The sequence below is a fragment of the Macrobrachium nipponense genome, chromosome 28, assembly GCF_015104395.2.
Source record: "Macrobrachium nipponense isolate FS-2020 chromosome 28, ASM1510439v2, whole genome shotgun sequence".
Lineage (NCBI taxonomy): Eukaryota > Metazoa > Arthropoda > Malacostraca > Decapoda > Palaemonidae > Macrobrachium > Macrobrachium nipponense.
Window position 1 is genome coordinate 3726822 of NC_087217.1, and position 17500 is coordinate 3744321.

General features: G+C 35.0%; 1 protein-coding gene across 1 annotated transcript in view; it reads left to right on the forward strand.

The window, feature by feature from the left end:
• Nucleotides 1–17500, forward strand: part of LOC135201373 (acetylcholine receptor subunit alpha-like 1) — a 462242-nt gene that overhangs the window by 415688 nt on the left and 29054 nt on the right. Inside the window, exon 4 of the mRNA XM_064230221.1 lies at nt 17357–17500. This exon is cut by the window's right edge and continues 37 nt beyond it. Coding sequence (XP_064086291.1) covers nt 17357–17500 — 144 coding nt within the window. The remainder of the gene's footprint in view (nt 1–17356) is intronic.

Below are 17500 nucleotides of genomic sequence, written 5' to 3' on the forward strand. Positions count from 1 at the left end.
GATCACTTTGGAAGTCATTAAAGTGGGCGCCAGTGCAAATATTAATCAATATCTCGTTACTGCGAAGACTGGACTATTAGCAGTAATAGTAAAATTGCTTTTGGGTCATAAACTAATATTAAAGGTGCATAATAACCAAGTAGCGCTTATAATAATCGGACCACATCAAACTGCCATGATTTTAAAAATTAATTAATGACTTTTTAAAGTAATTCTCAATCGCACTGCCGTATGCCATTTGGAGTCCATAAAAATGGTAGCTACTCTGTCAGATAGCTTGCAACTAATTAGTAGAGTACATATACTACAAGAAATAACAGGAATATGAATTCCCATGGCGTCATATTTATCTATCTATCTATCTACCTATCTATATATATATATATATATATATATATATATATATATATATATATATATATATCATATATATATATATATATATATATATATATATATATATATATATTATACATAACATAATATATATATATATATTATATATATATATATATATATATATATATATATATATATAACTTTTTGGAATAACAATCACTATTACAATTCCACTCCTATGAAAACTGAGAAATTTGTTGAGATACAGCCTTGCCATTGCCTGCAAGATTTTAAAAGAATATAGTTCACTAACCTCCTTTAAAGAGACCATGTCAAGCGGACCAAAGCAAACCCACACTGTTCAATATAATAAGGACAATACGAAACTGAACATAAAGAAAAATAAATCATTCTGAGCCGTATACACGACTGAAGAAGAGAAAGCTTGAAAATAGCAGGTTATTTTTCTATCTCTGTTTTTGTATTCTACCAAAAAAGTTTGTTAACTAAAAGTACACAATTTCTATTACCATTTCAGCATTCTCATACAAGATGTCGCATATAATAGCAAGATAAAACATATATCCCAATAGTGAAAATTTTAGAGAATGCTTCTACAATAAATAAACTAAATTACACAAACAAAACTACAACCATTACTAATAAAACCATTTTTTGTTTAATTTTCATTGATATGACCGCTTATGTAGTAAATACACAATGCATGTGCAGTACAAGACGTTTCCCAGGATAATGCATTCGCAAAACCAATTACGATATGAATTCGAATGAATTAATCCTTTGATATCTAAATGGGCGTTTCTAATGATTTTGTCGAAAAGCCTAAAACCTCTAAGTGAAGTAGGGAAAATTCAAGGACCAGGATGTCTTTTCTAAGAACGTCCATACACGTTGTCCACAAAACAGCGGTATTCGATCACCAGAAACATATACGTTGCTTGGACAGTTTTCATCAACGATAATTTCACCCCTAGTTTATCATAGTTAAACTTGAGTTATGCACGGTACACAAAATAACAGAATAACAAGACTCCACTTCAGCAAGCAAAAGCATCACATATGCATTTTATATACATACATACATACATACACACACACACACACACACACACATATATATATATATATATATATATATATATATATATATATATATAATACATACAAACATATGTACTACATACATATATATACATACATACACACACACACACACACACACACACATACACACACACACACATATATATATATATATATATATATATATATATATATATATATATATATATATAAGTAATTTTACACATAACACTTTGATACTTTTAACCATTAGATACTTTTAACCCTTAAACACAAATGACCCATTAATATAAAGTTCACTTTGCCCTGGGAACAATTTACCCAAAAGAAACTAAGTATGATGCGAGAATCTACTTTGGAAAAGTCAGTCCTAATTCTTCTTGCGATGATAGGTAGGCGTCAGTGTATTTATCCGCTTTGCCACCAAGAGTGACACTCTTTGATATTCTTGGCGAATCCACATTCTATGCTTTGAAACAGAATCAACTCCATTTTACCATAATACCTAAGTAGCTAATTTATAACACATGGTTCTATTTACATATAGTTTGTCACTAATATTACACAAGGAATTTCGGTATATTAAAAAATCAAGTATAAATACCATTATTGCCTAATTCGCTTTATCTTGCGAATAATTTAAAACTAAAAAAAAAAAAAAACTTTAAGATAAGTGCAAATACACCATTAGGTTATATGGAGACAAATCTGATATCAATGGCAATCTGACAGAACATTTTTACTAAAAACGAATGCAACCGCTCTTCAAAGAACAACATTATCGGGCATCGTAACCATAAATTCATGAAGAAACGCAGACCACAAGAGGTTTTAACAATGGCGAAAACTTCCTAGCGGTGAAAATCAGCAGAGCACTGTATAACATGAAGCAACAGGTAATCCCGTAAAGAGCAAATTTAATGTCCATCATACGGCAGGCAAACCAAGAGATTAATGGCCATGGTTTTGGTAAACTGACAGTACATAAAAACACAAGAGCCGTCTAAACAAGTCCAGAACCTCACACTGAGCCACATTTGGTTCGTGAACAGATAATTAATTGTAAAATGTTAATGGATAGTTTGATAAGGATGAAAAAAAACCGGGTTTCATAACTATTTTACAGGTAAAAACAAAAGTTAAATAGTAATAAAAAATGAATGTAAGCAATACAGCTGCCTGGATCAAAAGGAAACAGAACTGAAACGATTCCCAAACAATTGAACGGAGAATGCAGAAGGAAAGGTTTCGTAAACTATTCAAGTAAAGCGGATATTGCACAGAAAAAAAGACCTAGTTATTATGAATAAGCAATGTGCACTTTCAAAATTTGTCCTTATCAATTACATTATTGGATAACTTCTAGAAGAGGAACTACTTTGGATAATCTGCGACTGCCGATAAATAACACCATCGTATGCCACAAAGTTACTTTTTCAATACCTCCGCCACTCTTGTTCTATTTTATCGAGTATTCGTACGAATCAGAACAAGGGACAAACACACCCAGCCTGTTTAGGGCTATATTTTTAACAAAGAAAAATAAGGTAGATCTATGGGCCGGATGGCCAATATATTTAACGAAGAAAAATATAGCGGATCTATGGACTGGATGGGCGAAAGTGCACCACGCATCAAAATGACTAGGTTCTTTTCTTCAATGTTTCATTAGCTCATAGGAAATCCAATAGGTATTTGCAACACAAAAAATAATCGGGTGTTGCCTTTTGCCACTAGAATAGGCGATCTTTTGACTTATTCATTACCATCTCTGCCTAATAACCTGGCGGGATCACTCTTTTTAAAATACCTTTTCCAGCGGGTTCTTCTTGTATCCATGTTTCGCCTATTCCTTTGTCTCTCTGTGTTCTCGAAGACAGACTGAGTGTTTCTGTGTTTCTGAATCTCTCCATAACTGTATTTTCCCCGATAGGCAAAAAAAAAATAATAATAATAATTGGATGAAGCTATCAAATGCACCGAGATGACGACACGTTTTCAGGAAGACTTCAACAGTTCACGTTTCATACTTAAAGTCATTAAACTAATTGGAGTTTCATTATAATTGTGGCGATAGACATTATTTATATGTGAAAAGCAGATTACAAATTGATTGTTGATATCTGTCCTTTTAGCCTTGAAAATGACTAAAGATAAAAGATATTGGAAAGTTGTGTCACACAATCTTCCACATCACAAGGATACAAACGTTGTTGAGAGCTGTCTTCGACATACATACACAGATACATACATACAAACTGAATAATGTATAAATCAATAATGAATCCAGTCTTGTGAGTTCCGAAGTGGTATCATTATTCACAAAGTTTTTACAAGATTTTTTTTGTATAAAACAGACAGCTGGTACGGCAATGGATAGCCCTCTAACTCCAGTGTAAAATAAGTTGTATATGAAATTTTTGAAAGCAAAATATTAAACAAAATCATTCCATGGAATATGGGATGGGTCACGTCTGTTGACGGTATAATTTGTATATGGCCCAGGAATGAAAATGTAATAAAGCTTTTGACAAGTTAAATCAATTAGAACCATAAATTATATTCACTATGAAAATGGAAAAGGATGGGTGCCTGCCTTTTGGGTTGCCTAATACATAGAACTAGTAATGTGTTTTAATACAATGTTTTACATACAATCTACCAATATTTCTGCCCAGAAATCTTTTTATTCTGGCCAGAGTAATAGTTATGTTATCAGTCTACACACCTATGTTTTTAAGAGTATGGTGGTATGTAAAGCCTTGAATATATTACTCATGAAATAGGTGACATTAAGAATACAGGCAATAATTGAAAAATTCTGAATATGTATCAGGCAATGCAATAGATGTAGCAAAATAAACTGTATATCAAACTAACAACAACAAAAAATTTACTTGTACCTTACAATAAAAATTATGAAAGATATCTCACATCTTATGAATCTTGCAGTTAATGTATCATTTCAGAACAATGAAACAATGAAACGTGTACTTAAAAAAGAACTCTCCAAATTAAAGGGTGGGTATATGAAAATCCAGGTAAGCCTTCCGATATCTGATATATTGTAAAACTGGAAGAACACTAGAAAAGAGAACTGAACAGCATAAAAAAATGTGAAAGATATTCACAAGTGAACAATGGTATTTTCTACAAGTTAATGAGAATAATATATACAATCAACTGAGCAAGTACGAAATACAGCTTATTCTAATGATGCACTTCAAAAGGAATGTCATTGTCTAGTTTTATACAAGACAGTTAAGGCCATAATATGAAAATTAGTCAAGCCATGTATAAACATGAGCCTGTAATTTCAAATTTGTGAAATGTTTAAATTCTATGGAAAGTAGTAGACTGTACTGAAAAATTATAATCGTACTTGTAAACATAGTATGGTGACCAAGCACTAATGAGTTCCCACCACCCTCCCCCTTTGACACCTGTCAAGTGTGGAGTTTTATTCTCCAACGGTTGGTATGTTTGTCCGGCAGTCCCCTGGCATGTATATATTGTGATTTTTACCACTATGAATTAGTCCTTCATTAAAGACTTGGAAATAAAGTAAAAACTGTCAGAACCTATACTCTCGCTCGCTATTTTCTTCACCTGTGGCGATGTGCGATAAACAAATCATATAAATATAATACAAATAGATAAATATACATAGACACACAAACAATCACATATGTGTGTGTGTGTGAAGAGGATTATGCCTATATAAAAGAAACAAAAGGGGATCAAAGTCGTTATATTTCGGCTAGAATTTCCTCCCTTTTACGAATAATAAACATTGCTCGTAAGGGGGTAGAGGTACCACTCGAAAGATGTTTCGGTTTGTCTTAGTTCCTCCTAAGTAGCCATGTTTTTAAAACCGTACCTGTTCATATAATATATATATATATATATATATATATATATATATATATATATATATATATGTGTGTGTGTGTGTGTGTGTGTGTGTGTGTGTGTGTGTGTGTGTGTGTGTGTGTGGTTGTGTGTGTGTGTGTTTGTGTGTGTAACGTACATAAACATGCAAAAGATTATATAAAACAATAATATCTGGTGTATATAAAATCAAGTGCAGTCACGCGTACTTATGTACAGCATGCATTTGAAACCGAAGCTTAACTGTCAAATCGAGTCACGCCACAGCATAAAACAGTACTGATTTAACAGTGATGCCATAACAAGAGTCCAACCGGATATGCAAACCTGATCATCACACAACACGGTAATGCAGTCTCTCCAACTTACGTATTATTATCATTATTATTAATCAAAAGGTTAACCCTATTCACAGGGACCAAGCCGACAAGCGCCACTGACTTGAAATTCAAGCCTCCAAAGAATATGATGTTCATTCGAAAGAGGTAACAGAAGGTAACAAAAGGTAACAGAAGGTAACAGAAGGTAACGGGAAATACAGAAAGAGGAGATCAGCTATTAGAAAAGCAAAAACGTACCGCTTCGTGAAAAACCCTCACCTTCAAGAGAATTAAGTGAGAGGTTGTTGACATTGACTTCAGAGTTGAGGGAAAGGTCACCCCCACCATTATAATGATTAAGACCTTCTAACTTTAAGATCTGTTTTCCACCAAAATTTAGTTTCTGATTCCATGCTGAATATGAACGTAGATAAATGCACCCTTTGCCTCAGTGAATTTATAGAGACAAATAGAAAATACAGCACATCTTATGAAAAGTTTATTTAGTATATTAACGTGAAGAAGATATGTATTAGCAACAAACTAGATAAACCTGGAATTTATTAATTATAATCAACCAGTGCAGGACGGCATGGTGAAAGTATTTTCTTAAAATAACATAATTATTGATTCCTCTCACATAAACTGAATGTATACTACTTTCCACCATGTAACCACAGAATCTGCAAAGGTAAATCATACAAGGAATGCTCAGAGCACACATTGCTGAATGTAATTTCCATAGTGGTAGAATTGAATTCTCGTGTATTGACCTAAGTAAACAAAGGAGAGCTCTGAGAGATCGGTAGGTTATGTGCTTTGGTGAAGAATACATTTGTTGCCAGTAATTTGGCTAAGAGGTCCACATTTCGGAGGCGAAAGGTTGCTCTCTGTCGAAGGTGATGACGCCTAGTGTGCCAAAACAACTGACCCGGCCATCAGCAGTGTTTAGCAACATTTGGAATATGGTCTACTTTTCCACCCACGCTATAATAAAAGCTTTTCCTCTGTAAAACTTTTATGTTGAAGTTCAACTAAATGAGCGAAATGGGTTTGAGATAATAAGACGTAATGCAGATATAAAAAATTGTCCTGATCAACCAATAAAATCAGTATTTTGACTGCAACGAAAATCTTCCATGAGGTATTTAACACAGTTCTCTGCTGTCTGCTGTCGTATTGGTATTGCTTCCAGCCACCTGGTGTTCCTGTCTATGACAGTAAACGGGTATTTGTACCCCTCTGAGGGGGTATACCATGCATAATGGAAGGTCCCCGAAAAGCTCATCCATCAATCTTTGGGATGTTGCCCCTAAGTTACAAAGACCGAAACAGCTGTAGTTGAATGTATAGGTGCCAAATGGGGGGATGATTGCAGTCTCCTCATCTTCTTTTGCTACCGGAACTTAGACGTACCCTTTAAGCGATCAAATTTTGTGAATATTCTTGCTCCATTCACTTGATTTGTTATGTTTGCTTCTCTGGGGCTAGAGTGGATTGGGTGACCTTCAGTCGTTATGTGGAGCTGAATGCTGGGCTTTGCTGGTTTTCTTAGGTCATGCTCCAGGTTGTACTTGAATATGTCTTCATATTCTCATAGTATCTCTCTCATCCCTGGTGGTGGAGCATAGGGTGCGATGGGGCATATTCTTTCTTCTTGTTGACTCTGATAATTTCATTGTCTGTTCAGCTTTTGAGGAGATCATTTCTGTATTGTTCTTGGGATCAAGTGCTTTGCTGTGACATCGACTAGTTGTGAGCTGTCATGAAATCTGCTCCTAACAACACCATCGTCATGTCTGCTGTGATGAAAGACCGTGCAGTCTTTCCCATCAAAAACTATTTTCATCTCCTGCCTTCTGTACATTATCAGTGGTGCTCCACTGGCTGTCGATAAGTGGAGGTTTGGGGAGGTGGGTTGATTCGTTTGCTTACACTGGCTGGGATGAATGATCTGCATTCTCTGGTGTCCACTAAGATCTCTATGTTAGATTTTTCATCTTTCAAGAAGAAACATGTTTGTTCTTTTCTTTCTTACCTGGAAGAAAGACAGCGGTGAGCAGGTGTGATTCCTCTTATGAGACAACCTGTCTGCTCACCACTGACATTAGTATGGGCGAGTCGTTTGTGCGACCCTACTGCATGTTTTTTAATTATAGGCAGTCTTTGTTGCACTTTCTAGCCTTGTTTCCAACCCTCCAGTGGAAAAAGCATGAGCCCTCTGGAGGTTCTTGTTTCTTTTGTTTAGGCTTCCCTTTGTTTTCTTGTCTGGGGACTCATCTTTTGTATATGGGAGTGGCCGGCTCGTCTGGATCACTGTCTGATTCCCTGTCTTAAGTCTGTGGGGAGCGATGTAGTGGTGACGCTGCTGCTGTTGGCAGTGAGGGGTCTGCTGCTTTGTGGCCCATATGAATCTCATTGACCATTACCAAGAACTTTTCTATGGGCATCGTAGAGGGTTTGGGTATGGCTGCTACTGCCTGGCGAGATAGTTTTGTGAGGAATACCTCCCTCACAGGGTCCAAGAATAACTCGGCTTGGCTGTCTTTGGCAGGTAGGGTGATGAGCTGTTGCAATTGCTTGTATGCATGTGTTAGCCGCTCATCTCCTATCGGGAACTCTGTGGTTGAGGAACTTCTTAGCCCTCTGGGTAGGAGGCATGCTGAAAGATGACCTCAGCTGGTCCTTCAGGATACTGTAGGTGAAGGGGGCATCCAGTTTCTTTGTGCAGAAAATTGTTTCTGGCCTGAAGAACCATGCTTCTTGGTGGTGGGGCGTGAAGGGCGGTAGGTGTATGGCACCGGCTGCCATACTTTCACTGACAGCATTGGGATCACTGTTGGTGGCTTGGTCGACATCTCTCCGGTGGTCACCAATGTGAGGTGAGGTACAAGTGATATACAGTCTACAGCTTACTAATTTATTCACAAAACTTTCAAAAAGGTCAATAGCTCGTGCAAGCTACAAAGTAGTCCCGACCTCTTGACAGATCAAGGAAGGGACTAAATCCGAGCATCTGTGTTTCTTCACAGACATCAATTTACATAAAAATAGATATGGAACATCTGAATAGAAATTGAACATACACAACTGGAAAGTTTGCATAACAATGTATAGAATGATAATAATACATGAAACGTGAGAGTAATGGTCATCGGGGTATCTGCATAAAAGACGTGCGAGGGAAATAGTGTTTTCCCTCGAACGCATGTTTTTCCTCTCGCGTTAGTCATCATGGAGAAAGGAGATTTTGAAAGTAGGAAAGCCGCGTGGGCGCTACAAGGTAATCATGCACAATTCAAGTTCTGAAAGCACAGAAAAACACGATGCTTAGGAGAATTCAACTTGCTTCTTTGCTCACTTGGAACATCATGCAAATAACTGTTTTCTATACTAATAACTTCTTACTGATTCATTTGGTAAAATGAGGGAAACAGTGACCCATGAAAGAAACATTCCTAGAATCTCAAATCGACTGTTATATCATTATAAAAAATGGACTGCAATAAGAATTTTAAACGTTATGCTGAGGACGAGTGAGATTAAAGCCGGTAAACATGCCTTACAAAGGAATAGCACTAGATTTTCTCCACATTTCATTTACAAAACCTAAAAGCAAAACTTTGTCCATCATAAAAATGTGATTTAACAAATTTGTATCCTAAAATGACAATTATTCAAGTTTTGAAAGTCTAAAATCAAGGAAATTTGCAAACAATTTCTTTTAGAAACTGAAGGTAATTTCAGTTAATCTGTAACAATGGAATAAACACAGGTAATACAGTAATGCTACTTATGTTACTTTAACCTACTATGAGATTCAGGGCCTCTGTAACACGGTTTTTTGGACTTTGCTCCTTATCAACGCATCGGATGTAGCTGAAAGTTGATATATGTATAATTTACAACCGCACACAAACTTTGGCAGCATTATCAATGATCTAAACTTGATAGTTTTAATTTTCATAGAGTAAAAATTATCCAGCCGATGCCATGGCCAATGATTACGAGCCAAGAGTCGAAAAACATTCATTACGTAAGCAAGGTAAACAACATTTGACGAAATGTTGCCCCACCCATCCACCAGACAGAAACTCATTCACCTTATTCCACTGGCTCAGATACCCATAGCAGTCAATAATGGCTAATAGGATTTGGAATTTTCCCCGTGGTTGCAAAACTGCATTTGTCTTACGACTTGCAACTTTTTACAGTCAAGAGAAAGCCCGTGGCCATGACAAAAACTTTATGAATGGTGGAACGATACATAGATGTGGGTGGGGTATCTGTGCTAGCGTAGTAATACTACTGTAGTAATAGCAGTAATATACATGAATTAAACGTTTAGGCCAACTGCTGGGATCCTTGAGGATCATTTAGCACTTCTTGCAACTACTTGAGAAATTAGCTTTTATAGCCAGAAGTTTATTTTTCTAATCCAGCAATGCCCATGATAATCGCCTTCAGTGTTATCCTGAATTATGACGAGGCCAAAGTGGGTGGAGCCTCATGAAGTCATCATTCTGACGATAATTATTGGTGAATGTTCAAATCAAAATGCGGTAACGCCTATTTTTTTTTTTATTTTTTTTAGTAAATAGGTAGATAGCCAATAAATAAAAATTGCTTGACATTGTATATAGCAGTTATCAAATCAAGCTTGTCTACTATGTTTTTGAAAATTACCAACTATTCCCTCCATCTTGTCAATCTGATTGTGACCTATAAAGTAGACTGTAATTTCTTAGGAAACTTATTTTGGAGTTAGACTAATAATCGAAGTGTTTTTGTATTTATTAACATATTTTGTTGGTATGTTCATTATGACAATTATCAGTGGTGAGGTTTTAGAGTTCATAAAGGTGTACTGCTTTGCTTGTATTTACATTTTTATATCATTGTTGCCAGAGGTATAGCCTTTGCTACGTATAGCCAATCATCCATCGAGAAAGAGGGAAGAAATGTTGTCATAAGTTACGTAACGAGTGCGTTCGAAAGTCTTAAAAAAAAGTCACTTTTACATTGTAAGTACCAAATTTATTCAACCTACGTAATGCAGAATACAGTCAAAATTTATTTGTAGATATAATGTGTATTCTGAATAAGCGTTATATTTATGAAATGCATTGATAAAAAATTATTGCGAATAAACCGTGTTACAGAGGCCCTGAATCTCATAGTAAACGCCTTTGAATGATATCATTCTTTCGTGACAAATACTGTAGTAAGGGTCATGCAGGGCTGAAAGGGTTACTTCTGAGAGACTTTGTGTCACAACTGCAAAACATAAATATATATACTATATATATATATACATATAAGATATATATATATATATATATATATATATATATATATATATATATATATATATATATATATACACACACAACACACACACACACACATATATATATATATATATATATATATATATATATATATATATATATATATATATATATATATATAGAATCTTTACAAACTCCTTCCTATCGAGAATTATATTATTTTTTTTCATTAATAAACCTGTCATTTTTAAACATGTAACATTAACTAAATATATACAATGGTGTTGCAACAACTACGGTCCCTGTAGCTGAATATAAATCTAGGTTAGCATCAAAGTAATTTTCAGCTTCGTTGTTTGCTGTCGTTCCTAATTCCAGTGAAGCCAGTTATAATACGATTCTGTTTCAATTTCTAAAATATGCATGCTTTCAGCAATAATAAAACTAGATCTCACAGATTTTATGACTAATATGCAACAAAAATGAATACTATTAGGAAAACTCAAGTTCATATGAAAAACCGTATGATCTTTCCTATACAACAGGCCGTTTGAAGCACCTCAAAATTATACCTTTATTACTGACAATGGGAGGAAATGTTAAAAATGGATATTTGGCAACATGGAGATCAATGTAACTCTAAACTGCTTCGCAAATCTCTGCTCAAATGTTATGGCCGTCATAAAGTCATGTTTTCTTTCCAGCATTAAGTGATCATATCTCCCACCGTACAGCCAGAAATTTCTTCTCTTATGCATTTCACTGGAATTGCCTCATTTCACTTAGACCCCAAGGAAATGTAGCGGGCTCTTTCCTCCCCGCCTCACATACACGTCTGATAAATGTTATCATTTCTTCTTTTTTTTAACGACGAAGCTGTTCTTTGATAAGGGGGAACCTTTTTCATTTTTTTTTTCTGTTATTGACTAGGTGACATGCCTCGCATTCACTTTCAAAACACGTTATTGCTGCTGGTTTCCAACCAACTACGTTACATGTAGTTTTTGATACCTGCGTTGGCTGTAGTTTTTTCTTTCTTTCTTTCTTTCTTTTGTGGGGTGGTGAGGAGCTAATGTTACCCTAAGGGTATATTTGGTAATAATGTACAGCTTCTTGGCCACTTAGTGTTCGATGATTGACAGTGAAAATAAATTTCAGATCAAAGTATGGTCTGTCACTTATCGGTGTTTTGTTGGATGATATTTTAATTTAATTTGGTTCGAAAAACAAAATAGTGAAACACTTGTGGCAGTATAATCACCATTATTGGCGCCTGGAGAGCAGTTGGGTGGTTCAACGACAGATTAAATAACGACAGTAATTTGTTCATTTATGATACAAATTTTTAAGACTAGTTTGCCGGTTATGATACCATTTCCGATACAGTAAGTTTGACATTAGTATGGATTTCGATTACCGCTTGGAATTTAAAAAAAATTTTTTTACTGTTTCGAAGCCTCCAGTAAAACTCTCAACTCTCTCTCTCTCTCTCCCTCCCTCTTCTCGTCTCTCTCTCTCTCTCTCTCTCTCTCTCTCTCTCTCTCTCTCTCTCTCTAACTTTATTTCATTCTTAATAAAGTGGTAAAGATTATATATATATTATATATATATATTATATATATATAATATATATATATATATGTATGTATTTATGTATATACATATATATATATATATATATATATATATATATATATATATTCTATAATGAAGTAAAATCCTTATGTAGTTATATACAATATATATTTCTTGTACAGTAAATTAAAGCTTTCGACCATCAGCTGTGGTCTTGTTCACTAAAATGTGGTATATCGTCTAAAGAACTGACATCTAGGAGCACAAACAAACTTTTCTTATAATAGCATTTAAACAATATAAATTAGGTAACAAGCAAGCATATTAACAATTACTATGTATGAACAGGTAGTTGAACCCTCATCCTGTCCAGAGTCCTTGATCTTCTCTTGGCAACTGCTTGTATTATGCTGGTTGGGTGGTTTGTTGGAGAAATGTCCTGTGTGAAGGAAACAAGAGATGAAATAGTCATCGTTGGCACATATATTTCTAAAGTTTAAAATTTTCCATTTTCTACATATCTCTTCACAATTTGCTGCATTATCTGCAATTCCAGTATTTCCTGTAAAGGTCTCACGGAAATTCAGGCAGAATAGAGAAAATTTTAAACTTTAGAAATATATGTGCCAATGATGACGCTGCTTTCTTTCTTGATCTTCCCCCACGAAGATCAATAGGAATTCTGGAGAGGAAAACGGCTCAACCACCTGTTCATATAGATAATAATAGTTAACTGGTTTGCCTGTCACCTAATCTACATTGTTTAAAATGTTATTATAAGAAAAGTTTGTTTGTGATCTTACATGTCAGTACTTTAGATGACATACCACTTTTTAGTGACCAAGACCACAGCTGATGATCGAAAGCTTTAATTTACTGCGCAAGAAATATACATCTTAAGAGTTACAACATAGTACATAGCTTCTGCATATATATATATATATATATATATATAATATATATAATATATATATATACATATAGTATATATATATATATATATAATGTGTGTGCATTCCAAATGAGCGCCCAAACAGTAGTTGTGTAACAAAGAACCTGAAAAGCTACTGGGATTGCTTTTTGACTCGACGCAAACACCAAAAAATTATCTTGACACTTTTAAGATCATCTATATAAGAACTTCGAGATAAATAAGAAACGTACTTACTGTTCAGTGACTGTTATTCAGTCGCATTGCATTTTCCCCGACGAAACTGCATTATTTACTGGGAGAGCTATTACGAATATCACTCGTAACAGGACTAATAATTTTTGAGGAAGTCACTTGTCCTTCTTGTCTAGATTGCTGCCATTCTTTGCAGCACTTCCTGTTTCTGTTGGAGCAACATTAAGAAAACTTTTCCCATCTAACACGGCGCTTCATGTTAACTGCTGACACAATTTGATTTTGCAAACACAACAAGAGTTAAAGAGAAATGGTGAGTTTGGGACACAGAAACAAGGAACACAGACACGCCGATGGCTCTATTTACTCTAGATCTTTACGTTCCCAGAGATAATCCCAAATCCGTCCAGTCGACACCTAAAAATGGCAATATTTTTTCTTCGAGCTTGAAAACTAAAATACATATACAAATACGTCCTCTTCACTTCCCTCACCTGTCGCTTCAAGTCTGTATTTTAAAGAGCAATTCAGTTATGCAAAGTATGTAAAATTGGAAAAACTTCTGTTCCGCTTCTCCACCATCGCTTTCACCATATTTTTTCAATTTATCGTTATTTGTTCAAGAAATGCTAATTTCTGATACATGTTTGTAATTAACAACCCTCACAGCCGGAGGTTACTGTGTTGAGTGAATGGCAGTTATTTCTTTTAAAAAATTTATATACGAACACATCGACATACTCACATACATAACCATGTGAATAAAATTAATATAACAATGTGCACTCACCCTGAAAAAATATATATAAAATATAAACATATATAAGGTAATTTCTGTCTGTCTGTTTGTTTGTTCGCTCTGCACACCCAGACTATGAAAGCTAAGGCTACCAAACTTTTACCATACATTCCCCTCCCCCCAAGGAATGTTTTAGTCAAAATCCCAAATTCGTGGACCGTTTCTAGGGGGCCATAACCCTTCCTTTTCATACCCCAACATTTTTCACAACTTTCGGAGCTGACATCCATGTAGAAGTGTTTATATAGGTACAAACAGGCTCCCCACAAGAGGCACTCACAGGAGTAAGGTAGGCCAATCCCCTCTTCTTGGAATAGGGGCCCAAGGGTTTCCCACAATATAAGGGGCAGGAGGCCTACGCCCTTTCGACTAACCGACCGGGGAAGAAGGGGGTTGTAGCCTACCTAACCCGACCTTGATAGCATCGGGGTGGGGGGTGCCATCCCGCTTTAGAAATTAGGGCTTGTAGGGTCAAAGATGGACCTTCTGCAATCACATTTGGTGCCATGAGTTAACATAAATGACTACAAACACAATTAACATCAATATCAGTTTAACTATAGGCTGATTTTTATCAAGGGCCATTTAAGGGGTGGGGGTGGGGGGGGGTGGGGGGGGGGGGCCTCACGACGAAAATCTTTCCCAAGCAACCTGTCGCAATATATATGCGTTTGCCGTCGGCCGGCAGTGCCTAACTGAGCAGGTTAGTAACACAGTAGCATTGACTGGGAAAGATGTACGTCCAGGTCATTTAGAAGTGAATGTGTGTTTGATAACACAACCGATAGACGGGTACAGCTGTTAGTGTGTTTTTATATATATATATATATATATATAGTATATATATATATATATATATATATATATATATATATATGATATATATATACTTATGTTATGTATATTATATATAAAAAAAGTAAGCAGTTTGTTTTAACAAGGGGTAGTTTCCCATAAATATACACCAGTAGCTTTTACATTTAAACTTAATTCCCGAACCGTGAATAAACTCCCTGTGCAGAAAACCTCAGACAATAACAACCACTACCCAAACAGACAGCTCATAAGCAGTGCGCGTGGAACCTTTTCTCTACAAAGACGTTGGGACCATTTATCTCCAGCTTGCATGTACGCTTCTTGGCTATACTTGACAATGCGCTTACGCTCATTAAAAGAAAACTTGCTCGACAATCCTTTCATTCTATTCATGTTAGACTCAAAAGGATATTCCGAGCCTCTTCAAAATCTTCTACAAACACACTACAACTAGTCTACTTATCTTATGTTACACCACTCATTTACTCTCAAAACATCAATGTGAACCATCATTTATATGAGTATTTATTTCTGTTACCTTCCAGCATTTCATTTTCCCTCAAAACATTCCTCATACTTACACAGACACTTTCACACTCAACTTTCTTATTTTGCAATAAGTTTAAAACTCATTCGCTACTAGTTTCAGCAGCTTCTGTTCACTATCTCCTGTCAGTTGTGTGCCATCTACAATCATCACCCATTACATATTAATTTCACAATTAAATTTTATAACCCTACACTTCTGTACGTACAGCTTCTGATCTTTCTCAGACTATTACAAGACCTACCGAAATTTTTCATCGCTCTCAGTAACTTAGGTGCTATTCCATATACCTTCAACACCCTCATAATTGCTTCTCCAAGGTTCCCTGGGTTCCCTAGTCTCCAGTTTCTTAGGTAGATGTGTGTTTAAGCAAGGAAGAGGGTGTGTGATGGTCTAAGGACTTCAATCACACACCCTTTTCCTTGCCTAAACACACACTGTTCTTCTCCCATCATTCCGTATTTCATCTCTTCATTTCTCAGTCAAAACCCTACCGAATAACTCTTAGTTTCCTCCATCACCTTTACCCTTATACGTAGAAACAATTATCCCTCCACTTTTTTCTTTGGAACCTTTCCGCTAACTCGAACACAACTTACAGGAGCTCACTTATAATCTCCTCAAAAGCAATAAACTTCAACAGGCTATGTTGCAGTGGAGTGAATGAGTATATTTCTCTTCTAGCCGAGTTTCTTAATTTGTCCTTGACTTCTGATTCAAGGCTTGGTAGCCACAAGAGCGTGTTTGTATGTATGCATGTATGTACGTGTGTAAGTATGTATGTATGTATTGTATATGTAAAGTATATATATATTTATATAATATTATATATAATATATATATATTATATATATATATATATAAAATACTTATATATATATAACATAATATATATATATTAATAATTATATTATAATATAATAATAATATAATAATTATATATATAATAAATATATATATAATATATTATAATTAATAATATAATATATATTTATATATTATATATTATAATATATATATATATAATATATATATATATATATATATATATACATATGATCAAGAAAGTGCTATCAATTGTCCAGTCAACGACTGAAGTACCTTATCATCTAAGCTCTAAGGTGCCAATTTTAGTTGCCTTCTTAGTTGTTGGCCAGTCTTTGAACGAACCCTTCCAGTCATGGTTCTTAGTTCCCTTGTTTGAAGGCACATTCAACATTTTCCTTTTACTTTATTATTAATTCAATTAATTCATTTATTAATTAATAAATCGATTACAAATATTGTAAGTCAGAAGTTTTTCGCTAATACATACTTATTAAATCTGTTGTGCTTTTAACTTCCATCACCTCATTAAATATCTGTGTAAATTTGAATTTGGCGAGCAATCTGAATAATATACAAAACACTAATAAAAGTTATTTAATTTCCTTTCGCTTTTAGGTATTAAAAATAAGCATAAACGATACACTAGATTCCACCTTCAACAATCCTGCATGTCATGATAAAACTTTTGCTAAACCTGTCATTTTCACGTTCACTTTCCAGTGCGGACGGTAACTACGAAGTGACGATAATGACAAAAGCTATTCTTCATTACAACGGTCGAGTGACTTGGAAGCCGCCAGCTATCTACAAGTCCTCGTGTGAGATCGACGTCGAATACTTCCCGTTCGACCAACAAACGTGTTT